At 45.0% G+C, this 26,889-nt stretch overlaps 1 protein-coding gene across 3 annotated transcripts; it reads right to left on the bottom strand.

The window, feature by feature from the left end:
* Positions 1 to 20: 20 nt before the first annotated feature.
* On the bottom strand, positions 21 to 20,826 carry ARHGDIB (Rho GDP dissociation inhibitor beta). 3 transcript variants are annotated; one of them, XM_035126799.2, is made up of 6 exons: positions 20,556 to 20,826; positions 6,364 to 6,624; positions 3,927 to 4,010; positions 2,413 to 2,489; positions 1,226 to 1,289; positions 21 to 738 (listed from the first exon to the last, which is right to left on the bottom strand). In XM_035126799.2, the coding sequence occupies exons 2-6, from the start codon at positions 6,539 to 6,541 to the stop codon at positions 539 to 541; spliced, it is 603 nt and encodes a 200-aa protein (XP_034982690.1). In that variant the 5' UTR covers positions 6,542 to 6,624; positions 20,556 to 20,826; the 3' UTR covers positions 21 to 538. The 3 variants fall into 3 exon arrangements, with proteins under 3 accessions (XP_034982690.1, XP_034982688.1, XP_034982689.1); XM_035126797.2 differs by having other exon boundaries at positions 6,364 to 6,627; positions 20,556 to 20,823; XM_035126798.2 differs by lacking the exon at positions 20,556 to 20,826 and adding an exon at positions 9,518 to 10,073 and having other exon boundaries at positions 6,364 to 6,627.
* Between the last annotated feature and the right edge of the window lie 6,063 nt (positions 20,827 to 26,889).

The raw sequence follows: 26,889 nt of genomic DNA, 5'->3' as shown, positions 1-26,889 counted from the left end.
AAACACGAGACACTCGGAAGCAAAGGACAAAACTGGCTTTATTTTCAAAGACACAGACATTTTCACAGGCCAAGGCAGGAACTGTGTCTCCTGCTACTCTCAAAGGCAAGTTTTCCACATACACAAAAACAAGCCTAAATTAGATAGAATCCACTCATAGGCAAGTACGTTTCCAGTGAATGCAGACTGCAAGGAAACTAGGCTGACGGCCATAGATCTTTAAATGGGGACAACCTAGATAGCAATTGTGTTGGGTTAGTATCTGTGCGTCTTCCTAGCAAAGGCACTTCAAGGACTGATCCTATGCAAGCATAGGATTTGTCCCAGTTTTAATTCCTTGTGGTTTATTTTTTTTCAGCGCAGGAGAGACAGAGTCTGTCCCAAGGCCTGTGTTAAAACAGAATTTCTTGTGACAGTAAAAGGGCCAGGTGGGGGGGTGCTGGAGGAAGCGTGGCATGCAGGAGCCAGAGACTGGCACACCTGGAGAACAGTGCAAGAGGCAGGAGGAAGCAAAGGGGGAGGAGAAATGAGGTGGGTCTCATTCCGTCCACTCCTTCTTAATGGCCAAGTTCCACTCCCAGGTGAGATGGTCGTGCTTGTCATCGTCGGTGAAGAAGGACTTGTTGCGGTAGTTTCCTCGAGCCATCATGCCTTTAGGTGCCTCCTCGAGAGGTGTGATGAATTCGTATTCCTCCGGCCGTGGCCCATAGCTGCCCACCATGAATGTCACTTTGTCCACTAGGAGAGAACAGCCCGCAAGAAAGTTATCAGAGGCAGGGCACAAACACAGCCTGCTGAGAGACAGTCACACAAGCAGATCAGCTCTGCAGTTTCTCTGCTGCATTAGCCTGCAGTGAGGGAGTCCTGTGTACGCTGCTGCTGCTCTGTAACCATGCACAGAAAACAGCCCAGAAAGGATTTTAATGCTCTTTCCATAAACTAGGTTGCCTCCCAACTGGCAGTATTTTGTGGGAGGGATCTGAGGGCATATCCAAACTTTACGTTTATGCATTTAATTTTGATCAAAGCAGTCTGTTAGGGCAACAGACACAACAAATTCAGCTTTTTTTTAAAAAAATGGAATGTTTGCAGTTTGGAAAGTGATGGGGAATACATGGGGAAGTGAGTGAGATTAGGTGAGCTGGAGCAGTAGAGGAGAACAGTCTGCAAGGAGGTGGGAAGAAGCTTTGCTAAGGAAGAAGAAAAATAGCTCATTTTTACTTACCTTTCACCCCTGTCCGGTAAGTGTGCTGCACATATTTCAAGCCAGATACAATTTCTCTATTTACCTGCAAGACAAAAGCATCATCATTCAAGCTTCTGCTGCCCCTTTTGCCTTGGTAATAGGACTCTGTTTTATTTTCCTCCTTGCTTGTGCCACGTTTTGCCATCCCTCACCCTTTTTGGCTGTTGGGAGATGGCATGGAGGAACAAAGCCCACCCTACCCAATTTCAGAGTACCTCCTCATAGCAGCTATAAGAGGTGGTTGCCAATAATGAAACTCCTTTGCATGAGAAGTTTACTCTAGGCCAGCACAGGGATTAAGCTGAGAAATTGATAGCTCTTATTACATTTTAGAATGATAAATTTAGTGTTACTTTTTCAGATAAACTCACTCACATTTAGTAATGGGTTTGCAAGTGCAATTTAATTATATAAATTAACCAATTACTGTTTTTTTTTCAGATACCACACAAACCTACCCCCCCCCCCCCACACACACTTGATTTGCTGCTTTTGGATAGGCTGCTTGGAGATCAGTCTAAGCAGTGCTTTTTTTCTTTAAAAAAATGCTTAGGGGAACTCTCATTTTCCTATCATATTGAAATAGATTCACAAATTTTTTTGGGGGGGGGGTATGCGTACCCCTGCATACCCCCAGAAAAAAAGCACTGAGTTTAAGCACCTTTCTCCAAGTACACCTTCAAGTCAGTTTTGCACAAGTGTAAAATTCTCCGTGAAGTAAGAAAATATCACAGATTTGAAAAAAGGTGATTTTATGAAAGCGGTAAACATTGTAAAAAAAATTTCTGAAAAGACAACTATTACAACATTTATATGTTGCTCTTCTGATGGGGAGCACCACTCTGGTTGATTTGCAACATTTACCATTCTAATAAAATATATTCAAGAATAACAATATAAACTAAATAAACTACCAGTCCCAGCAGTGGGGTTTAGGAATGGAAGAGCCTGCATTGTGGAAAGCCATTTTGGCCTGGTACAGCCTAATGCTGTGTTTGCGCAATATGCACTTTTAATTTAGCAGTGCTTTTACTATTTAGACTGTCAGGGTTTGAAACATGTGAAGCTACCACCCAATACACAGGTTTGCATTGCACCAGGGATCAGCAGGGGGCAGAATCCAGCACTAGACACCCACAGAAAACACAAGTAGAAGAGTGACTCACTTTGAAGTGGATCTTGGCACAATATTCAGATCCTTCCTTTATTACAAATGTCTGTTTCTTGAGAGCTTCAAGGTCCCCTGAAAGGGGTCAGGGAGAGAAGACCAGGGAGAGATGAGAGGCACCCAGTTAATCTTGTGAAGAAGACAAGCCACAAGAGAACACATTTACCCATAGACTGTTCTAACTATAGTATGTTGAAGGATTGTGATACATGTGGACATTTAAACATCTGCCCTTCAAATATGCATTGATTTCGCACAAGGTAAACTGGAGTATGTTTGATGAAGGCATACACATGTTTTAAACAAATACACTGACACTGAGGGGGTTGTGTAAGGGGTGAAGCTGTTGCTAGGTGGGTTTAAGAGCAGCCTAGGTGCTCGCACAAAACAGGCTGCATAACGTTGAGATAATCAAGAAACCGTTTGTGGTATTGCCTCCCCAGAGATTTCAGCTGAAGAGGAAGCATCCTAGCTCTGCTGAGCCCCAACTTCCTCTCTCAGATAAGAAGTCCATTTAAGGCAAAGCGTGACTCTCTCACATGGGTGTGAAGCTCAGAGAAACGCTGGCTGCTTATTTAGTCTGCGAAAAGGACTGATGCTCTAGTGTCTGTGCCAGCAAAAAGGGCTTGGGAAGAACTATTCTTTGTACACTTCATAGGACTCTGGGAAAAGTTTCTATGACCTACTTACAGAGATGTGTTACTTTACTGTCGCTTTGTTGTTGTTTTAAGCATCCACTTAAGCACCTGGGATATCAAAGTGCCCAGTTCAAGTCATGAGTGCCATATGTCTTGACAGCCATATGTCAGGAATGCTTTGATGGTGTTTCCTGCTTGGCAGGGGGTTGGACTGGATGGCCCTTGTGGTCTCTTCCAACTCTATGATTCTGATTCTATGATTCTAAGTCTCTGCCTCGTGGGCCAATCTTGACACACACACCCCGGGGTTCCAATTCGGCCCATGAAGCCGTTTTACCCAATCAACACCCACCTGTCAACCAGCTGATATCCCCTGTTGTATCAGCCCTCAACCATTTTTTTTCTCTCTCCCTCCCCCACTCAAGACCTGAATTTTCTTTTTGCAGTGACAACAGAAAGAAAACAAAATTAAACAAGATAAAGAATGGGAAGAAGGGTCCCATGACTGGTCAGCCCTCCTCAACCATCAGATCAATTGTTTGGGGTTAAGGGGGCAATAACCTAATAATGCATAATCTGCATAGATCAGCTGAGGAGAAGCTATTTATGTGAGTGTGTCTGCATGAATGTGAAAGTGCAGGATGGTCACACGAACTACTGGCATGTGATCCCTGGAGGGTTAGAAAAGGATGGATGTGGCCTAGGGGATAACAACAAAAAACAGGTTAGCCTTATGCGGTGCTTTTTTTCTGGCGGGACGCATACCCCTAAACATTTTGTGAATCTGGGAGTAGGAAAATGAGAGCACCCCTAAACATTTTTAAGGAAAAAAAGCACTGGGCTTATGCTGTGAAAGGAAGGGAATTTCACCTACCAGTGAGGTCCATGGTAATTGGCCCTGGAGCACTGTTACAAACCAGGGTGAGCCGAGTGACAGTCACATTGGCAACTGTAGGGTCTGTGGGAACAGGAAAGGTAGGTAAGTCAGCTTGTTAAGGAAACACGGTCCTATCCCTTTGTTGCTCAAAAGACTTCTACAGCATCAGTCACTCTGTAGAAAAGCACCTGCTCGGTTGGCAGGAGCTGGGACCGAACAACGGGAGTTCACCCCCGTCGCGTGGGATTCGAACTGCTGACCTTCCGATCGACAGGCCCGAGGCTCTGTGGTTTAGACCACAGCGCCACCCGCACCCAAAAGCATATTGATCCCAAAATTATCTTGAGTACATAGTTTTCTCCCTCCTCAGTTCTCGGTGTGTTTTCTGAAGGCCATTTCTCACATTTATGGCCAGCATCAGGGTGGGAGAGGGAGGGATGGGAGGGGGGAAAGGGGGGAATTGTAATTGGTTATGGAACTTGTATTGTTTAAAAAATTCTTCAAGTTCTTCAATAAAAATATTTATTTAAAAAGCGCCTTGGGAAGCAGCTAGTGCCCCCTTGCCCACCCACCCCCACTCCTTTCTTAATTTTTGACCTGGCGCTCCATACAACATCAGGCAGTTGGTTCTAGCTACTCTTCCTTTATCACTATGCCCCTTAGATAGCATTGCTCTGGGGCACTGTGAGACCCAACTGTCCAGCATGACTTGGCATGCCCCCACCATAGCCAGGTAAGACCAGGGGGGCTCACTAGCAGAGGAGGGTCCCCCCACAGAGGACACATTGTCCAGGGTCCCCTCGAACATGCATCCAGCGCTGCCCAATATTCTCAGACAAAATCACTTTTTTAAAATGCTTGCTTTAAATGTTTTAAGTTCCTTTGAGTTGCTGCCCGGGGGGGGGGGGACCCTAATGAATTTAATGAATACTACCAATAACAATGGTGATAAAGGTATTCCAGGATTAGAAACACATGATGAAGCTATACACTTCAAGCCGCAAAGTGTTATCAGCATGCTGAAATACCCTCCATCTCTTCTTTTTATGAGAGCGTATTCAATCGCATAACCGCACAATTCCTGTTCCTGCCATCTTAAGAGCACTACAGTCACGCTTGAGCATTGCCATTTGATTCTGCCGATTGTACAAGCTGTTCCTCTCCTCCCCCCACTAGTAGAGATGCTTAGGACTGCAGCCTAACAACCCTTTTGAGCACATATCTGGCTCCCTTCTCTGCCCGACGAGAACAATCCCACATCCACACTTCCCAAAATAATTCTTGCGAGTCCCTCCCAATATGTTCAACCACATATTTGTGAAGGCCCCAAATGAGAGCAGCTAAGCATGAATTCACTCAGTTGGATTTTACTGGGTACATGTATGTACCAAATGCCTCCTAAAACTGTGGCACTGGAAGCACTGATACACTGCGGGAGCAGATCTCCAGGATCATGAGCAGAAAGCTGTGTATACACTATACACTTAAAGTACATCCCACTCCTGTAGTTTAAGGGTGCTGGCAATCATAGTTCTGTACAGGGTAAAACACGGGATTCTCTTTTTTTCTTCCTTCCCCTGGCTCTGTGCTTTAAATGTATGGTGTGTACACAGCTGGAGTTTTTCTCAGCACCGCTGGGTATGATCCTTTTGGTCGCAAGTGCTCATAACTCTGAGCTTCGAAACAGGTATCCCTAGTCAAAGGGAGAATGTATTTGGATGCTGAAAATAGAACCCAAATTTTCCTGTAAGCAACCCACGCAAAATAGAATTATCCCTTTTTTATAGCAAACCAAAATAATTTCTTTCCCCACATTTAAGATTTAGTCCTATTCTCTCATCCATAACAATGCTAGTCCTGCTACATAATGCCAAATCAGCTCCTTCCCTATTCTGAAAGGTGTCCTACATCAGGGTTGGGCAACCTTCAGCCCACAAGCCCGTCTCTGCCTGCCAGGGGAGTCCAATTTGGCCCAGCTGGCCATTTGCCCCAAACCCAACCCACCTGCCCAGCAGCTGATGTAGCTGCTGACATCAAGTGATGAGCGGGAGCACAGGATTTAATCCTGCATCAGCTGCATCACCCTGGAACAGGAAGGTGAAGCCTAGGCAGCAGGATTTAATCTCCACTCATCAAATAATGAGAAATCAGAGCCATAACCATGCAAGATTGAGGACTTAAAAGCAAAGCGGGGGGGAGGGGGGTTATGATCCACAAAGGTTTTTGCAAGCCTCCACCCATTACCCGTTTAAGATCAGAGCAAACCAAATTTGACAATCATGTGACATCATAATGTCATCACATGATTGCCACGTGGTAAGCCCCTCCCACTCTCAATTTTGGCCCGTGAGGTCAGGCCTGTGGAGCGAAAAAGGTTCCCCACCCTTGTGCCACAGGACCAATCCCATTCCCACCGAGGTCTCTTGAGCCATACCTGCCACAACAGGTCCATCCCCCAGCAGGGACTTCTTGTACTTTGCAAGGCTCTCGTCGTCCTTGTCCAGCTCCTGCAGTTCCTGAAGCGTCTTCTGAGGTGGGGGCTTATAGTTCAATTTGCTATCTAGCTCATCCTCATCCTCTTCCACATGCACCTCGGGGTCTTTCTCAGTCATGGTTGTCTGGACTCAGAAGAGGAAGCCGCCAGTGAGTGTAAAAGCGCAACGCTGGTGGGTCTCCTAAGTCCTTAGCTGGGCTTCTGCTGCAATAAAGAGCAAAGGTACAGCCATCTGAATTAAGGGTACCGGATTTTTTTTTTCAATGAATCCGGGGAAACTTTAAACAAACAAACACACACACATTCAGGACGTTTATGCTGCAGCGATGCCGGTGGCAGAGGGGCCGCCGCCGCCTTCACCTCAACCACCACGTTTCCCCTTCCTCCGAGGCTTCTATCTCCTTTCTCCATGAGCCTGGGCAGCCCCTGAGTTGTTGGTTCTTCAGTGGTGGTGGTGGTGGGGAAGCGGTGCATGGTGGGTCAGGCATGGAAGGCAGAGAAGGAGGGCTGAGAGGGCGGCGGCAGCAAGGCTCGGGCAGCACGATGCCTCCCTTCCCATCGGAGCAACCCCAATCCCATTCCTACTTGCATGCAAGCAGGAGGGGGGCGGGGATCCCTCAGCTGGGAAGGGAGGCTTCCCGTTGCCTAACTGGGAGATCCCCGCCCCCTCCTGCTTGCACGCAAGCTCTGATAGACAGCGTGAAGCCTCCCTTCACAGCTGAAAGATCCCCGCCCCGCTCCTGCTTGCAGGCAAGTAGGAATTGGGAGGTTGCTCCAATAGGCAGCATGAAGCCTCCCTTCACAACTTGGTTGCTAGGGTCAGGGAAGGTGGAGGCAGTCCGGAAGCTGTATCTTAGAGCCCCTGCACCACCATCATATGGGGACTTCCGAGCAGCTCCTGGAGCCAGCCAGAGCCAACTGCTCTGGGGTACTGAGACTGCCACTACTGCGTTTCCCGGGGACATTAGATGAAATCCGGGGACATTCCGGGGATGGAATTTGTCCGAGGACTTATTCGTAAATCCGGGGACTGTCCCCGGGAAACGGGGACTTCTGGTAACCCTAATCTAAATGGTTTCGTAAGCACAAATGTCACTGACATTTATCTGGCATTTAAAATTAAGATTCTGTTGCATCTAAACATGTAACAGCTGTACTGTACTACAGTCAATTCTATACAAAGAGATGTGAACAGCAGCCTGACTGCTGGCACCTGAACGCTGCTGGGCCTGTCAAACCAACAGGAGCCTATCTAGCAAAATATTATTTGTGCAGCATTTCCTAACCCCAGACATTCTGCACAGAAAGTATACAAACAGCGCAAGATGTCACGCCAGTCCCTGTCAGTTACCTCCATCAATGTAATGGTTGGGGACATGCCCAACAAGCGAGGGCAAGCTGGCCCCCTTAACAACCATTAATATTACTGCCTCCTGTGAACTCATCTAATACTGTGATTAGCAACTATATATATATATGTACAGTGGTACCTCGCAAGACGAATGCCCTGCAAGACGAATGCGTCTTGCGATCTGATGGTGACTCGCAAGACTAATTCGTTTTGCGAAAAATTCGTCTTGCGAATCGCAGTTTCCCATAGGAATGCATTGAAATTTAATTAATGCGTTCCTATGGGCAAAAAAAGAAATGTCAATGCATTCCTATGGGAAACCGCGATTCACAATACGAATTTTTCGCAAAACGAATTGACTCGAGGAACGAATTAGATTTGTCTTGCAATGCACCACTGCATTATTTATTTATTTTTAAATAAACCAAACCAAGTTGCACTTGGTTCTTTGGGCACCAAACCATAAAAGGTATAAAATACAACCATCTGCTGACAGTCTGCATCTAGGCCATACCTGTCAAGTTGCTGTCAGAGAAATAAGGGACCGGGCCGGAAATAGCAGACCGGAAGTAGCGCTGCCGCCATTTTGGAACTGGACGGAGCATGCTCAGAAGTGACTTTTGATGCTGCTTTGCCCAGTTCCAAAATGGCCACCGCGCCAGAAGTCGCGCACTGCAGCCATTTTGGAACTGGGCAGAGCAGCATCAAAAGTCGCTTCTGAGCATGCTCCGCCCAGTTCCAAAATGGCCACCGCGCCAGAATAAACCGGGGAAAAACAAAAAAATCTGTTTTTTCAGCTAGGAACAGCTGGGAAAACAGGGATTTCCAGGGGAAAACGGGAGACTTGGCAGCTATGATCTAGGCCAGGTTCTGAGGCAGTGAGCAAAGATTTTATTTTCTACCTAGAGAGAAATCCACAGCCATCTAAGTTAGCTATTCTAATGGGCAGCTCTCTCTTGAATATTATATGGCAGAAAAACATATCTGAGCACATATAAAGCATATAATACATACACACATGCATGCACATGCACAGAAACACACTTCCCTCTTCCTCTATCCAACTGGAATCACAGAGAGCAACTAACGCAGAAACAGAACCTGGCACTGATTTATAGCACTTGGCATATTATGGTTTCTATACATTTCCATTAGTGGAACCTCAAAATACCCATTGCAACTTGTGAAAACTGGTGAGTTTTGAGCAGGCGAGATTCCCCTGCACTTTTAGCATATCTTCAATCCAATAATTTAGTTACTTGAGGTGGCTGGTGCCACACCTACAGTTTTCAGATACACCTGGTTGCTGGGACCACCCACAGGGAATCAATACAACAAGCCTGGGGTTCTCTTCTGTGTTGCTCATTGAACTGATTTATAGGGCTGATCATTGCAACTGGATTCAAAACGTTCTGAACTGATTTAAGCAGAAAAATCTGCTAAGCGCACATATCCTATTCTGAGTAACAAGACACCTCGCACAGCTCCAGCAGCGACCCAGCAAACCCCACCAGGAGCCGCCTTTGCGGAACAAATGCCTCCACGGCACGCTGACACAGGAACAGCCCACCACACACAGCGCCTGAGCAGCACAGCAACTGAGATCCACTGCAGCCTTGATCAATTCCGCTACAATCAAAATCAATCAAATATGCCATGCAGCAAATCATAGGGCTTTGTCTCAGTTAAGGACAGGCTAGAGATGGCGTTCAGAAAGAAAAGCAAGGAATGAGGGGGAAATACCTGGATGGAGCTCATAACACAAGCTTGAAAAAAAAAATTAAATGAAGAATGCCGATGAATCCAGCTGCAAATATCGTGTAGTTTCTTGACTGCAGAAGAGTTAAAATAGCTGTTGTCTGCGCTATGACCAGGTCCCTTTCCTGTGCAGGAAGCATGTGGTGGCTTGTTCCTATGACAACACATGCCCTGGCTGCAGACTCCTACCCGGTACTAGCAGCAGTAGCAGCAGCCGTTAAGCACTGAAACTTCTCCAAAAGAGGAGGAAGTAAGAAAGGCTAAAATCAGCATGCTGCATTCTCAGCAGCGGCAAAAACTGGCACTCCCTTTGCAATGCCAGAAGAACATGTCTCCTCTTGTGGTTTGAGGTTAAGAGGCAAAGACAGAGGAAGGAACAGCGAGAGGGTTCATGAGTACCCAAGATGGCCAGACCAGGAACACCTCTGTGATGGACAGCACTAGAGAGGTGAGTGTGCAGAGGAAAGAAGCACGTGGGTGTAGTGGTAAAATCTGAAGTGCAGGAGCTCACCATGTCAGCTGCCACAGCCACACCTCCAAAATGCAGGAGGCAGAGATAGATAGATAAATAGATTGCATATAATATACACACCCTCACACAAATGCAGGGCAATGAGCAGAAGTGCCTAGAATAAAGTCCGGTTTCTCGGGATGCAAAATCAGTGCTGCTTACTTAGAACTCCGTAGGTTCAACTTGTAAAGCACACTGAGCTTTAACAACGGATCCTCAGCCAGCTGAAATGAACCCAGTGAATTGCATGGATGATTTGAACCAAGGTCTCCCTAATTCTAGGGGCGTGGGTAGCGGTGTGGTCTAAATCACAGAGCCTAGGGTTTGCCGATTGGAAGGTCGGCGGTTCGAATCCCTGTGATGGGGTGAGCTCCCGTTGCTCAGTCCCAGCTCCTGCCAACCTAGCAGTTCGAAAACACATCAAAGTGCAAGTGGATAAATAGGTACCGCTCCGGTGGGAAGGTTAACGGCGTTTCCGTGCGCTGCTCTGGTTCGCCAGAAGCGGCGTAGTCATGCTGGCCACATGTCCCGGAAGGTGTACGCCGGCTCCCTTGGCCAGGAAAGCAAGATGAGCATCGCAACCCCAGAGTCGTCCGTGACTGGACCTGACTGTCAGGGGTCCCTTTATCTTTACCTAATTCTAATCTAATAACTACATCACACTAGCCATGCCTTCTGAAACCATATTAACGGCATGTTGGTGAGTAGAAAAGGACCTGATCTTGAAAGAGATGCAATCCTACAGTCCTTTGATTGTATAATAAATGCAGGGTTTTTAAACCATTTGTAGCTCACACTCCAGCTATCTACCCAGATTGCAGATCGATACCATAGAGATTACATTTTATGTAGGTAGATGGGAGCTGTTCTATACCGTAAGACCATTGGTCCACCTAGCTTAGTACTGTCTACACTGACTGGCAGCTGTCTCTTTGTGGCTCAGCTCCTCTCCACACGCCCTTTTCAGTGCTCTTTTAATACTGCTTCTGCTTGCAAGTTTTGGGGTGGTCATATTGCTTCGTCACCAATCAGTGCATGCCCTGTAACACCTGAATGGAATCATGTGACTTTTGATACCAGAAATGTTCTGGATTTTGGTTTTTTTGTCCCATTTTTGTTGCTTCACAGTGCAAGTATAATATTGCATGGATAGTCCAGTATGAATCCAACACTAATACTTTATTATTGCATCAATGACATGTTGAAAAATATACCTGCAAAAAAAGAACCAGCCTGGAATGGTCCAATAAGCCCTTCTCCTATCTATCTATCTATCTATCTATCTATCTATCTATCTATCTACCTACCTACCTACCTACCTACCTACCTACTCCAATATTTTCACAATAACCTTCAAATTGCCATTATTTTGTCATTTTTCTTCCGTTGCTTTTATCCAAATCATTGGACTGTATTTTTTTTAAAAAATAATAATCCATGGAAGGCCTCCATTCTGCCCCATCCAAACCCCTTCTAGTATGGTAGGTTGGGAGCTTAGAATGCTCAGTTAGCTCCCATGTGCTGTGCCCAAAAAGATGGGAACTAAGTCTCCCCTAGGGATATGGAACCTGTGCCTCCTCTTGATGTTGCTGAACAACAGCAGCCATCCCTGACCCTTGGCCATGCTGATATCTGGAAGGCAACTGGCTCCCCATTCCTGAACTGCACACACTGTGCCTATGTACACACACACTATACCTTTAAATTGCATTCAAAGCACATTCTTTCTCTCAAAGAATTCTGGGCACTGTAGTTTGCTAAGGAATGGTGGGGAATGTGCTGCTGAGAGGCATAAACTACAATTTCCAGAATTCTCTGAGAGAAAGAATGTGCTTTTAAGGTACAGTGTGTACATAGCCTGTGGCTTTTAAAATTACATGCGATAAACACATCATTCCTAACCAGACTTTTTTAATCCAAAAAAGAAGATGTGCCAAATATACTTAGCCAGCAGCGAAACAAGATTTCATGTGCTACCGGGAAGTCAGAGATAAGAGTAGTTTATAAGCCTCATTCAGACAAATAAGCTGCAATGTGGTGGACAACAGAAATGGAAATCTTGCTGAGGCTGTTCTGTGTGGGCAAGCCATGGGCCGCTTCTCAGCTTTGCAATGCAAATAATTCCACCACAGCACCACACGCCTCCAAAAAAACCCAGTCTGCTGTGCCATGATGCCCAAGCCCAGTGGCCACACACATACAGCTTCCCACGTGGACCTCAAGCAGTTCTGGATGTCAAGAGGCAGCTGCTTAAATGCAAATCAAACCTTGAGATATATTTGCATGAATGGGAATGCAGAACTATCAAACTTTAAGACTACAGTAAATTGCACATAGAGAAGAAGAAGAAGAAGAAGAAGAAGAAGAAGAAGAAGAAGAAGAAGAAGAAGAAGAAGAAGAAGAAGAAGAAGAAGAAGAAGAAGAAGAAGAAGAAGAAGAAGAAGAGGAGGAGGAGGAGGAGGAGGAGGAGGAGGAGGAGGAGGAGGAGGAGGAGGAGGAGGAGGAGGAGGAGGAGGAGGAGTTTTGATTTGATATCCCGCTTTATCACTACCCTATGGAGTCTCAAAGCGGCTAACATTCTCCTTTCCCTTCCTCCCCCACAACAAACACTCTGTGAGGTAAGTGGGGCTGAGAGACTTCAGAGAAGTGTGACTAGCCCAAGGTCACCCAGCAGCTGCATGTGGAGGAGCGGAGACATGAACCCGGTTCCCCAGATTACGAGTCTACTGCTTTTAACCACTACACCACACTGGCTCAAAGGCACAAAGACACATTTCCATCAAATAAAGAACCAGTAACCACGCAAAAAAAGAAAAAGAGAACAGGCGTACACAATGATGCCATCAGGGCAGGACTTTGGGGCAGAAGTCCAGGGCCCTAGCCATCAGAAGGTGCAGCAGGCCTGCCATACCACACCTTCAAGTAATACCCTTTGCCATCCAAAAGGGCCACTGACTTCAGAGTCTAAGATTACATAACTGCATCACTTGAGCATACAAAGATATGGCAAAATATGGGTACTCAAATTACTGTGTAATGCAGAGAATACAGCTATGCTGAGTTGCAATGCATTTTGCCAGCTATTCAGTATAAATCAGCCCTCCCCAGTTCAGAAATGCATACCGGTATGCCCCAAAGCACTGAAACAAAAGGCCACACACACACACAGAGAGAGAGAGAGAGAGAGAGAGAGAGAGAGAGAGAGAGAGAGAGAGAGAGAGAGAGAGAGATCTGCTTGAAAGAAGAAGTGAGAGAGAAAGGAGGAGGTTAAATGCAGAGGTTCAATAGATAGACTTCAGCAGAGGGGTGCATTAGAGAGATAAAAAGGAGAGTGGAGACACACCAGGCACTCACTCACTCCATAAGTGCTCCTTGTACAAGTTAGGTTTTCTTCTCTGTGCCTTTTCCTGAGAAGCAGTTGATCACAGCCCTCTCTGATTCACGGAGGCTGGCAATTGCAGCGCCTCTTGTTCAATCTCTCAACCACCCCCGCTCCTATTTTTAAATGTGTAATAATACAGGGATGCAACAAGAAGTGAAATGGGGACCACAACATCTTACCCCCCCAAAAAATAAGAGAGGGAGGGTTATGTGCCTTGTCCCAAAGACAGCACTGCCGTCTGCTCTTGCTACATACAGGAAAAAGCCAGCTGTAATCTATCTCCACTCAATAACATAAATTTCTACATCTCCATGGTGGGAGCTAGAGAAAGCATGACTTGAAGGTGGACTCCTACATCCATGGCACTCATCCATATTGCTATGCTTTCTCCTACTAACTCCAGAGCTTGGTCCCAGAGAGTGTGCATTGTTATGTCTATGGCAGATCCATCTAGACTAGGATTCCTCTGGCCTAAGCCTGGAATAGTCCACCCCAGGACTTAGAGAGAATTCTGGAAGGAAGAACACAAATCTGTATGCAACTGTGAAAAAGGAAAGGACCATAAAATAATCATCGTCTTTTAATAACCCATAGCCTCAGTCCAGCTGCTTATTTCTAAGAGACCCACGCCTCTGAACTAAACATGTGTATCAGTCACTTAGCCTAGCAATGAAACCACCCACAGGAGCCTTCAAAAAATCCTCTAGCTGGTTGCATGGTAAAGCCAGTGCGGGGCAGGAGTCCATTTCCATTTCTGAATTTTGTAGGAAAATAGATGGCCTGCCCTCAAAAAGGTTCCCTGCACCAAACTGCTCCCCAACAAATTTACATATGCATTTATTATGACAAGTGAGAATCCTTTCCCCACCATTACTGAACTTTAAAGTTGAGGCAGTTTAATTACATGACACTTCACTGGTAAGAGGGCAACACAGTTGTACTTTGGATCTCAAATGCTCTGGAACTCAGAAGTGATTGTTCCGGTTTGCGAACGTTCTTTTGGAACCCGAACATCCGACAGGGTTTCCGTGGCTTCTGATTGGCTGCAGGAGCTTCCTGCAGCCAATCAGAAGCCACAATTTGGTTTTGGAAGTCAAACGGACTTCCGGAACGGATTCCATTTGACTTCCAAGGTACGACTGTACACTGAAAAGCTCCTTCAAGAATGTGTGGGTCAGATACTGCCCTTCCCCGTGCACATTGGTTTGCCTGTCTGCAGGGGGTGGGACTGTACATGTGCAACACTGTCATAATTTCCTCCCTCATGGCTTGAATTTGTGGACTACTCGAAATGAGGCTGCATTTTAAATTTTAATACTGTATTTTGGTCTGTATTTTAATTAATTGCTTTTTATGTTTTATTGTCATTTTATTGGTGTGAGCCGCCCTGAGCCCGGTTTTGACTGGGGAGGGCGGGGTATAAATAAAAATTTATTATTATTATTATTATTATTATTATTATTATTATTATTAATCTAATGAATGGAGTATTAAACTTGAATCATGGGATATCTGGGGTCAAATCCTTAGTCATGAGCGTAAGATGTGATCCTGGGCAACTTACTCTTGTCATGGTTGCAGTTCCCCGTATGCAGAGCTGCCAACTGTACCTCTTACCAGACTGATAAATATGTTGTTTCCTAATCTCAGTTCTTGTTGAAGTTCACCTGGAAGCCAATACCAAGATCAGATTGACTGCATTTATTTATATTTTTAAAGAAAACCGCTGCTTCTGACTGTTGTATTCTGGCAGATTCTGCACACATGGCAACCCTACTAGTTCTACACCAGGCATCCCCAAACTTCGGCCCTCCAGATATTTTGGACTACAATTCCCATCTTCCCCAACCACTGGTCCTGTTAGCTAGGGATCATGGGAGTTGTAGGCCAAAACATCTGGAGGGCTGCAGTTTGGGGATGCCTGTTCTACACCCTTCCGGGCAAGCCCTACAATTGGAAGTATGCCTGTGTATAAAATACTAACATTGGTCTCTCTCAGAGGCTTGATGTACAAGCAGAAAACAAAGCCTGGAAAGTCTTTTTAATGTGCTACATTGCACACTGAGTGACAGAGCTTTTGTGAATCAGGTTCTTCACAGGCCATGGCAGATTCATGACTTTTGATTGAATAATATTAGTTTCAGCCACATAGTGTGGGGAGGGTTACAGACCATGACAACAAACAACAAGAATTAAGGCATTGCATACTACAAATATATTTAAATCAGTGTTACTCCAATCTAACTAGCTAAACCATCCTAGTGATTGTAGTATGGTACAGATGCTAAGAATTTCTTTTTAGAGCACAAACACCCTGGGCAGCTTTACAGAACTACAGCTCCCATGAGTCTAGGGAGAAGGGGATGACTATCAAACCACCTCTGCTGTGAAATAAATGAATACATCAAAAAATGAAAAGCACCAAATACCAAATATCACATCATGAAAACCCAAACACTTCAGAGAAGAAACCCAGTTTCAAAGAATGAATATGCTTTCATAGCACTATATGGCCTGCAAGAATTAAAACTGTGTCAGATAATTTGGGTACATATTTGGTTGATTTTGTAGGTACCTGAAAGTCCCAATTCAGTTAATTGCTTCCTTCAGGCACCACCAGCTATAGAAGCAGGAAGTATTAGTTCAATACACCAGTATGGGTTCCACCTTGAATTCCAGGTTTCCAGTTAACAAATCTGCTCAGGAAAAGACTTTCTAGTGGAAAGAGGAATGAAGGGGAGGATGCACAACATAGCATAGATTCCAAAGGTCCATTGCACATCAGTGTAGATTAAAAACAGCAACAGTCTAAAGAAAGCAGGTAGAGCCCAGATAGTCTCAGGAGAAGAATAGAAGCCTGGGGCTAACAAACAGTGCTTTTAATGTGGGGCGTTGCAAAAATATACGTACAGGCCACAAACATGGGCTTATACTCCAGGTAGCTTAGAGGGCTTCTGTAGAAGGGATCCATGTAGTTTACTGTCTGCCTTTTCTTTTTCTAACAAAAATGGCCTTTAAAAAAAAACCCAAAACAAGCAACAACAACAAAAGATTGCTCCCTCCCTCACCGAGCTGTCCGTTCTTTCACTCTCTGTATCTACTGCCCATCTCCTATAGCTCTTCTTTGTTGACACCCTAGATTTCAAATTGTTTCCATAGTACCGCAGTAGTTCAGCATTTCCAGAGAAGAAACAAAAGCATTGGAATTCCTGAGCTGTTGCTATAAAAAGCAAGCACCAGTTTTAAGAGCAGAAAGAGGGTTTAAGCGATCACTACGAGTAGCAATTCCTCAGAAGGAAGGAAATTTCTGTTCTCCCTTAAGTCAGATATCCAGATTAAAGAAGCAGCGCCGGGGCGCAACTAAACTGGTACAGAAAGTCCTCGTTATTCTTTTCTTTGCTGTATAATTGGTTGTTCTATGGGCAAAGAAGTAAGTCCCTGCTGTGCTGGTGTACCCCTTTGCGATTTCATTTGTCATTTGTAAGTATCCATAAGGCAATTACTGCATTTATCCTGAAAGCAAAGCAGCTCAAGTAAGTACAACTCCCCATCAACCACCACACCCCATTTTACAGGTGGAGTAAGCGTATCAGAAGGGACGCGGGTGGCGCTGTGGTCTAAACCACTGAGCCTAGGGCTTGCCAGTCAGAAGGTCGGTGGTTCGAATCCCCATGACAGGGTGAGCTCCCGTTGCTCGGTCCCTGCTCCTGCCAACCTAGCAGTTCGAAAGCACGTCAAAGTGCAAGTAGATAAATAGGTACCACTACAGCGGGAAGGTAAACAGAGTTTCTGTGTGCTGCTCTGGTTTGCCAGAAGCGGCTTAGTCATGCTGGCCACATGACCTGGAAGCTGTACGCCGGCTCCCTCGGCCAATAACGCGAAATGAGTGCTGCAACCCCAGAGTCGGTCATGACTGGACCGAATGGTCAGGGGTCCCTTTACCTGTACAACAAGCAACACTGAGGCAAGGAGGAGGAAGCTGATAACCAATTCTAACCCCCTGCTTATAAGAAGGCAAGCATGTGGAGAGTGGCTAAGTCGGACTAACATTGGTGGGGCAGTACGCTATTCACCCCAATGAAGAAGCCTTCGCTGATCCAGGTGCTGCTGTAACTTGGTGTGTTAACTCGGTTCTTTTCTTTTGACCGTTTCTTGGTAGAAATCATTATTAAACTCAGAAGGAGAGGCTAAGTCTTTCCAACAGCAACAAAAAAGACATGGAATGCGCTAGGTAGGAATGTTGGCCCATGAAATCTGTACGCTCTACATACAAGGCATGAAGAGAACATACCCCCTCCTCTCTCTCTTTTGAAGGTCAATGGAATATTTTGGAAGGACTTTAGTTCAGCTACAACTTTGCTAAAATGAAGATCAAAGGATTGCAGTCCTGATTAACATATGCCCAGTAACCAGTAAAGTAGATAAATAGGTACTGCTCCGGCGGGAGGGTAAACGGCGTTTTCGTGCGCTGCTCTGGTTCGCCAGAAGCGGCTTAGTCATGCTGGCCACATGACCTGGAACCTGTACGCCAGCTCCCTCGGCCAGTAAAGCGAGGTAAGTGCCACAACCCCAGAGTCATCTGCGACTGGACCTAACGGTCAGGGGTCCGTTTATGTTTACCTTTAAGCATATCAGAAAGGATAGGCGCAAACACGGCATGAAGAGTTTTCTCAGTCTCTAACAACTTCCATCCCCTTGTTCTACATACTCACAGTTGTTAACATAGAGAATTAAATTTCCAATTCATCCAAATCTATATACTAAATAGGATTGCCAAGGCTATTTGTTTGCTTCCTGGTGGGGATCTGGGGCCTTTTAACAGCTGCAATTCAGGAGGTAAAGCCTTTCTTTACATGCAGATAGAGAATGATAGAGGAGGCTTCACTTGCTGGATTTCTGCCTGTCGTGCAGTTGTTAAAGGCAAAGCAGCGAAAAGACCTATCATGGTGGAAATACACTTTTGCTGCTTTCACCACCCTGACCGTGACCACAAAAGATGGCGGAAAGGAAGAGGTAATCTTGAATATGCAATGTATTCACAGTTAAGGTGGTTTCCAGTTAACCTAGTATAAACCGCTGTTCTGTGAACGGGGGAAGAGCCAGGCTGTAGGTCCAGCAAATCAACAGATTATATGTAAGGTGGGATAGGATAGGGGCATCCTATGCAAACCAACTTTAGCAGAAGGTAGAGCATGAAGTGACTTAATCTTCCAATCCAGAGGCTCTGAGCTTGCCCCAGCTCACTAAACTGCAGGAGGAAGAGCTTTCTTTGATCAGCAGTAGCTTTGCTAATTTTAAAGGGGGAGGGGTATTACCACAAGGAAAGCAAACAGGGTTTAGGGGCTCAGTCTTTCTGCAACTCAATAAGTGGCAATTTCTGTGTGGAAATATTTTGTACCTTCTGTATGCCAAGTATTAAGCAAGAAGGGGGTCTTGTGCAGAAACTAGCAATACACTGGGGACAGGATGAGCCAAATTAATTGTCCGAGATCAGCTAATGGTTCTGAACTACGGCAATTCAGGCCCAATAAGGGGATCAAGAGGGGAAATTTGGGACTCATCTGGAGCTAAGACACTTGCTGATGGGCACATGTTTTCTGTGCTGGGTTTGGAGAGCACCCTTGACTTGATTATTTGCAAAGGGCTGAACATCTTAGGAGTTTCAGAGCTCCTTGAAGGTGATTGAAGGCAAGAGAGCATATTTCTCTGTTGTTGTACAATGTTCACTGGTTGCCAATTTCATTTCTGTAAACAATTCAAAATGCTACTTTAGGGCTTATAGATAACAAGCCCTAAATGGGCATTAGGACCAGGTTATTTGGCACATTGTGGTTGACGCTGGAGGCCTTGTTCTGTATTCTGTTGCCTTTAGGGGCTCATCCAGATAAGAAGTAAGACAGGGCCTTTTCAGCTGAGGCACCCCATGATGACTCATTCACTCCTCTCCCCAAGATCCTGTTGGCCTTTGGGCGAGGTTTCTTTTAATCAAAAAAACTTGTTTAGTCTTTAGTTTGGACTACTCCCATACTCTAATTGGGGGCCCAATCTAGCTAGAGGAAGGATTAATTATTCTTTTATCTAAGTATTTCCAATATAAGAATAAAGCTATATGCTGTCTTTCCTGCCTATGCAGATGGTGACCTCTGTGTTTTAGTATGGAGTAAGGAACACAAAAAGAACTCTAGGAAAGATTTTCTCAGTGAGCGCAGAGCCCATACAATACTTCCCTTGTTGCTTCCAGGTGACCTGTTTATTGATAAGGCATCCTGATCGGTTTGCAAGAGGACAACATTGGCTACCTAATGAGCAAACTTTCCAACCTGTTTCCAGGGAGGTTAGGTCACAGCAAAATGTTACCCCATTTTCCCATCCTTTTTCTTACTGGCCTTTTGCAGAAGTAGGCTTTGTTGTGCAAGATCTTCCAACCCACTATGGTTGTGCAACCTCAATTTGCCAGTAACTGAATCCCACCCCCAAAAAATTGCCTGTCTGGAAGCCCCAACCTGACTAAAACTGTTCCCTCAACGCCATTAAAAAAAAACCGAGAGAGACACCCTTATTCTCCCAGCAGCAACTGTCTGAATTCACACAGGAAGCCCGTGGAGGAAGAAGCAAGTCAAGCAGCGACTCTCTCCTTTCCTTAACGAGTCCCTGAGCCGCTGGGCCCCGCGCTCCTTAAAATATGCAGCGACCCAAATCTAAAAATAATGAAATGAGCATCCAGGCCTCCAGAGTTCATGTGAATGACGGGCGAGCTCTGGCACAGGAAGTCGGGTGGAATTTTCCACGGAGAAATGCGCACCAAGGCGAGAAAGCCTCGCCTGCCCAAACTCGGCCACCCCCAGGCAGGTTTCCGGAGGGGCAGAATCCGGAGGGGCGCTTCCCGCCGCCACGTTTCCCAAGCGGACCCCTTCCCTTCCTCCGCCCCCGGGATCCGGCCTGCGCGCCCTGCTGCATTGCAGAGCAAGGCGCGCTTCTTCCCCGCGCTCCGCGCTCCCTGCCGCCTTTTCCCGGTTGTGGATTAAGTCTCCCGGAGGAGGCTGGGAGCGCGGGCAAGGCAAGCGGGTGGGTGGGTGGGTGGGTGTCCCTCCGCCCGCCCCCCCCCCCTGCCAGAAGGCGGACTCACGTACCAGCGGCGGCGAGGGGCGTCTCTGTCCGGGGCTCTGCGCTCAGCTTCGAGCTTGGGCAGTTTAAAAAAGCAGGAAGGAAGTGGGTGAAAAAATAAGAATTAAAAAAAAAAACCGAAGGGGGAAAAAAACCCGACTCTTAGAGGAAGCCCCGGGCTGCGGTGTCGCTGCTTTTCCTGCCGTGCACGAAGCCTCTCTCTCTCTCTCTTTAGGGCGAAAAAAGCATCCTCGCCCACAGAGGAATTGCGTGTGAATTCCTGAAGTGCCCTTGCATATATATATATATATGGACAGAATGGATTCATTCAGGCATTACTGGGCTGCGGTGCAGGGCGCATACCTGGGTTTCTATAGGAAACATGCAGCTCTGTGCAGACGAGGCTTTCTGAAAGTGATATTCCTTGGCTGGGATGTTACTTGACTTTTAGTGCTCGGGTGCGGACGGTTTCTAGGGAGACGGTTCACAAAAATATAGGGTTCTCCTTTTTTGCACTCCGCCCGTTAAAAAATAAGTATGCATGTTTCCTTTTGTGCACGTTGCCCGGTAAATTCCTCTGTTAGGTATTGTAACTCACATCAAGAAGATTATTGGGGGCGGGAGAGGGAGGGAAATATATATATATAATACACACTGTATTTTCTGTTTGATCTTCACACTTCAGAAGCTTGTCTTGCAAAAGGGGTGGGCAGCCTTCAGCATTGTTGGATCTGCTTGTTTTTCCCCCTATGAGAATCCCAAAAGTTGCACACTGAAGCCAGGTGTGAAAGACATTGGCAGAAAGGAAAGTACCTTGCCTATTTACCAAAAGACCCTACAATTGGAATGGATAGCCTCTGAGCACATTTTGCCCCAGATAACACACTCCCACAGGATGTAACACAGGCCAACAATTTGAATGGTTTTGAAAGAGGATTGGACAAATTCATGGAGGCTGCGTATACTTAAAGCACATTAAAAGCATTTACCCTTTACAGCGCTACAATTCCCAGCACCCTTAACAAACTACAGTTCCATCCCAAGAGGTGGAGGGGATGTGCTTTAAATGTAAGGGCCGGGTGCATGCAACCAAAGGCTACCAATGGCTACTTGATATGTTCTGTGTTCTTTGCTGTCGGGCAGTGTGCCTCTGAATAGCAGAGTGGGGACAGTGTTGCTCTGCGCAGGTCCTGCTTTCAGGCTTCCCATAGGGATCTTGTTGGCCGCTATGAGACCAGAATGCTAAATGTGATGGGCCTGCAATCCAGCCAGACTCTTCTTTTGCTTTTGCATTTTTCACACAGTTCCATTATTGATGATGATTACAACAGCCTAACACACGCTGGGGTACGCATACCCCTAAACATTTTGTGAATCTTTGTACTTTTGTCCATTTCCTGTATTTATTTTTCCCAAGTTGAAGTTTAAAATGGTGGTTTTCTTGAGTCAAAAAAGCACTGCTAATACAGATAGGAAAGGTAATATTGTAGTTTCTGTTGTTGAACAATTGTGAACCAAACACCCTTGCTGATCTACTGCAAAGTAAATCTGCAAGTTGAACCTGATCTATTTCTGCCTACCCCTGGGCTAGATGATTTTTACTACTTCCTGTTTCGTATTTCATCAGAGAATCTTAGCTTCTGCTTCCTGCACAGAAGCACTGCATGCACACACAAAAATTCGTTATGAAGAAATGTTGGTTTCAGTATCACAGGAGAAGAGGGAAAGAATGAATGAATGAAACCCCTGAGAAATGCATCCTAACTATGGGCATGACCCAGCCACATAACGTTAAGCACTATTAAGTTTCACTTGGACATATGTGAGCACGTGCTTAACTCTGCCAGTGAGATCAGTGGACCTTATAAATGCTTAATTTTGGCCGATCAAATCTTGAAAAAGCATTCAGACACTGGAAGAAGATGCCTAGGCTGATGAAGCAGGCATCTGTGGGGGTTGGTGTGCAGTCTGATCCTATTTATTTCAGTGGGTCTTACTCACAAGTAAACATGCAGGGGATTACATTCAGCTTGGTTTTTTTTTAAAAAATTGTTCTCTCACCACTGTGACATCTAGTCATTGGTCTTTAAGGCTCCGTAAAGTAAACATTCGTAAACTATTAATACTTCCTTTACACAAATCCACTGACAGGCTTTATGCCTTAATTCAAAGTGCATTACAGATAACTGAGCAGCTCTAAAATACATTGTATGTTGTTCATTTCTGCAGCTGGCATCAGCTGAGCTGAAATATTACGCTGTACCGTAAGAACTGCTCTGGGTAAAGAGAGAGAAAATGAGATGAAAATTAGTAGCCAGAAAATGAACATGACCTGGAAGAAATGAGTGCATGTTGGCTGGTTGCCAGAAGATAAACATTAGTGCCACGTGTGTGCATAGGGCATTACAAAGAAAATGTATGATATGTCTCTGCCCCAAGGGGCTTGCAATCTAAAAGAGACACAGGAAAAGAACAATTGAAGGGGTGGCAATGGAGGCATGGGTGTGCAAAGGAAGAAATATGTGGTACTGTGTGCTTAATAAGATTTATCCGACGTTATGTTTGCATGTCATTCCATCCCAACAGAATAAGGTGGTTTAAGTGAAAAACCTCTATACCACAGGGGAAAGAACCCATTCTGTTTGTGACAGAAAATTTCTTCAGGCACGCAAGTACCACCTTTCAAAGTCCTGTAATATTTTACAGGTAATACTTTTTTATTATTCCAAATAAAAAATGTCATACGTAGTTGAAAACCACTTTTTAAAGGATGACTTTTAATGGGCATTTGAGAATATTCAAAGAGCTACTTAGTAATAAATAAGGATTTGCTCATTCCCAATGGAATTGACTTATTTTTTCCTTTCAACAACTCTTCTTCTCTCTTGGCCATATTCCATGGTGTTTTGAAATTCTTGTAAGTTTCGAAATGTTTGCCATGCAGCACGGCAGGAAGGGAGCAGCTATTGATGAAATCGTACTTGTGTCCTTCTTGTTGGCATCTGCTTGGCCACTGTGAACAGAATGCTAGATTAAATGGACATTGGACTGATCCAGTTGGGCTCTTACTAGGTTACTGTGTTTTTTTAAAACATGTCCAACAGTTCCTTGGATTACAGAACTAGTTGTGCAGTTCTTTGGATTGCATCCACTATATAGAAAACTAAAACATCAGTCACAGTATTCAGAATATTCACACTTCCCTAATGTTTGAAAGTTAAAGAGTTACTCTTGGCTACATTTGAAACCATTCAAGTTTTCATGTCCTGTATTTAGAAACCTTGTTTTGATTTTAATTGCAATTTGTTATTGTATAACAAATAAACTATTGGTCATTAAGGCTCAAATTGTTTCCAGGGAGGAACTTGGTGGAATGTAGTAACAACACTTCCTCTATAACCTTCTTCCTGTTTGCCAACTGTGTAAGAGTAAGAATGACTATTAGGCAATTTCTTCTATGAGCTAGCTGCTAGAAGCTGCAGGTGCAGTTTCCTAATCCATATGTTTCAGAACGTGCATGTTATATTCTGAGATTTAGCAAATACTGTAACAGCCATGTTGTTTTGTTTGTAAACAGAGAGGATTACCTTTCCTCAAGATGTATCCAAATCATAAGAGAAAATCCACTGAAATCAACAGACTTGACTAATTTAAGCCCATTGATTTCAATGGGTCTACTCCAAGTATGACTTAGCCTGCAGTCCTTGCCAGATCTACTCAAAAGTCAGTTCCATTGAATTCAGTGTGACTTACTCCCAAGTAGATGGGGTAAGGATTGCAGCCTTAGTTGGAATCAATCCAGCAAGCCTCGTTTACCTGGCAGTTTAGCTGTTATTGTATAAAAATTCCTGGGAGGCAACTTGAACCTTGCTCCCCTGCAGATTCCTAAGCTGAAGATGGTGTTACAAAGTATGAACGGTAGGCACACCCTTCCATATTTGTGTGAAACACAGTAAGGACCCGATGTCCCTGCATTACGTGCTTTTTTTATGGGAACAGGAACAATTGCCATGGAGCCTCTCCTTTTCAATTACCCACAGCTCCAACTATAGTTGTGTTTAAATTACCGTATGATGAAAGGAGAGGCCACATTCCAAATGCAAGGGAAATTACTAAAACAAGATGTACAGCCTGTCAATATGGTCAGCATGTCTACATTCTCCGTAATGTGGCAAGTAATATGTATATCAGCTGGATAGGGTATGTGGCTTATGTGTGCATAAAGAGAATATGTGTGCCAAATTATAGGACAGGGTGCTGGTATGGTGCAGTCAGTAGCATGCTTGACTGAAACAGGGAGTCATGGGTTTAAATTCCCTCTACAGTACTAGTCATGAAGCTCATTGGGTGGCCTTATGTCAGTAATAGGATACAGGAAGTTTCCATATGCCATTTGTCCATAGAGCTCAGTGTTCTTCAACCATGGGTCCTCAGATGTTGTTGGACTGCGACTCCCCTCATCCCCCAACCATCATAGCCAATGGAACGGGGGGGGGGGTGTCAAACAGCATCTGGGGATCCAAGGTTGAAGGATGCTGATATAGTTCCGTATTTTCTGCATTGACTGGCAGTGGCTCTCCAGTATTTTAGAGAGGAATCTTTTCCAATATCTTTTACCTGCAAAGCAGGAGATCTGTTGTTGAGCTATGCCTTCAGTCCTAAACCTAAACAATCTCACAGATTTGTTGTGAGGTTAAGAGAGTTTTGGGGATCAGGAGAGAACCACTCTTACCATTATTTTTAAAATGTATACCCCACTGTATCTTGTGAAGATGCGACTCATGGTGGCTAACAATGTGCATGAATCGTGCCTGGAGTTAATTGGAGTAATAGTGGGAGAGGAAAGTAATAAATCAGAATAAGCCCCAGAAGGTAGGACTTGAACCAATGGATTCAAGTTACAAAAAAAAGGAGATTTTGACTAAACATCAGAAAGAACTTTTTGACAGTAAGAGCTGCTCGACAGTGGGAAGTTGTGGGCTCTCCTTCCTTAGAGGCTTCTAAGCAGAGATTGGGTGGCCATCTGTCATAAATGCTTTAGCTGAGATTCCTGCATTGCAGGGGGTTAAACTAGATCAGGGGTAGGCAACCTAAGGCCTGTGGGCCGGATGCAGCCCAATTGCCTTCTCAATCCAGCCCACGGACGGTCCGGGAATCAGCGTGTTTTTACATGAGTAGAATGTGTGCTTTATTTTAAAATGCATATCTGGGTTATTTGTGGGGCATAGGAATGTGTTCATTTTTTCCCCCTTCAAAATATAGTCCAGCCCACCACATGGTCTGAGGGACGGTGGACCGGCCCATGGCTGAAAAAGGTTGCTGACTCCTGGAGTAGATGGCCCTCATGGTTCCTTCCAGTGCTACAGTTACATGATTAAGTTGCATTACTGTATAGGCCCGCTGTATCAGGTGCCTGGCAAAGTGGGGACAGCCATCCACAATACTACAAAGGAAAAAGGTATGTATTATGGGTATTGGGTGTTGCTGTTGATTGCAACTAGTACCTGAATGACATATAAAGCTCTCAGGAGGCTTTGCACAGGTAGGACGCTGGTCTTGTCTTGTTAACATACATGACAGTCCATCACTCCTCCACCATTTAGAAGGTGGGGAGGTTTAATGCCTTATTAATCCGCTTACAGACCAGCTAATCGCCTAGCTCCTGTCCCTAGCTTAAAGGTGAGAAAAGTAAGACACGTGGGCAAGTGCTGCTCCTGCTCCTTGCTGACTGATTGTGGCGCTGAGGCAATGATGCTTCAAGAAACAAACTTGTTCAGGTTGGGGAGTGGAAAGGACTATGACGGAGGGAGACGAGGAGACTCATTCTCTCCTTTAATCCTTCTGTGCGCAATGTTCCCCTCTCTTCCTACTGCCATATGAAAACCCTGTCAGTTCTCCATATTAGACCAAAGATTTTAAAAAGAGATGTTTAAAAATGATGTATCATGAAATCTTTTAGATTTATAATTCCAGTAAGGAATACATATTTTCTTCAATTTTTGTGGAAAATAATGCAACACATCTTGGTGCTGGTGTCTTTTAAAAAAGCAGCTAGGACCCAGATTGGGAACCTGGTGTTTTCCATATGTTGTTGGACTCCAACTCCCATCAGCCTGTAAAGTTTGGAAAGCTCTCTTTGTTGTTTCATGGTTCTGAAAGAGCCACTGCAGCAAGCAGGATATTTAATTAATGCACCTCACTAATCCCCTTGGCTCCCTAAGGAAAGTATTGCTTCTAGAAAGGCTGAAATTTCAAGTTTAGAAATACATGTGCTATAATTATAATAATAATATTCTGTGTGCTACATCCAGGTTTTAGAATCACAGCTGGATGAGAAAAGTGCATAAGTAAATTATACAG

The sequence above is a fragment of the Zootoca vivipara genome, chromosome 10 (genome assembly GCF_963506605.1).
Source record: "Zootoca vivipara chromosome 10, rZooViv1.1, whole genome shotgun sequence".
Lineage (NCBI taxonomy): Eukaryota > Metazoa > Chordata > Lepidosauria > Squamata > Lacertidae > Zootoca > Zootoca vivipara.
Note: the sequence above shows the minus strand (reverse complement) of the source record. Positions and strands in the feature narration are given on the sequence as shown.

What these genes read in the sequence shown, in the direction of transcription:
- ARHGDIB (XM_035126799.2), bottom strand. Translation starts at nt 6,541, where the DNA reads ATGACTGAGAAAGACCCCGAGGTGCATGTGGAAGAGGATGAGGATGAG. An exon ending in GGATGGACCTGTTGTGGCAG is followed by an intron (nt 4,011 to 6,363) that starts GTATGGCTCAAG and finishes CTGTTCCCACAG; the next exon opens with ACCCTACAGTTGCCAATGTG. An exon ending in GTGCCAAGATCCACTTCAAA is followed by an intron (nt 1,290 to 2,412) that starts GTGAGTCACTCT and finishes TTTGTCTTGCAG; the next exon opens with GTAAATAGAGAAATTGTATC.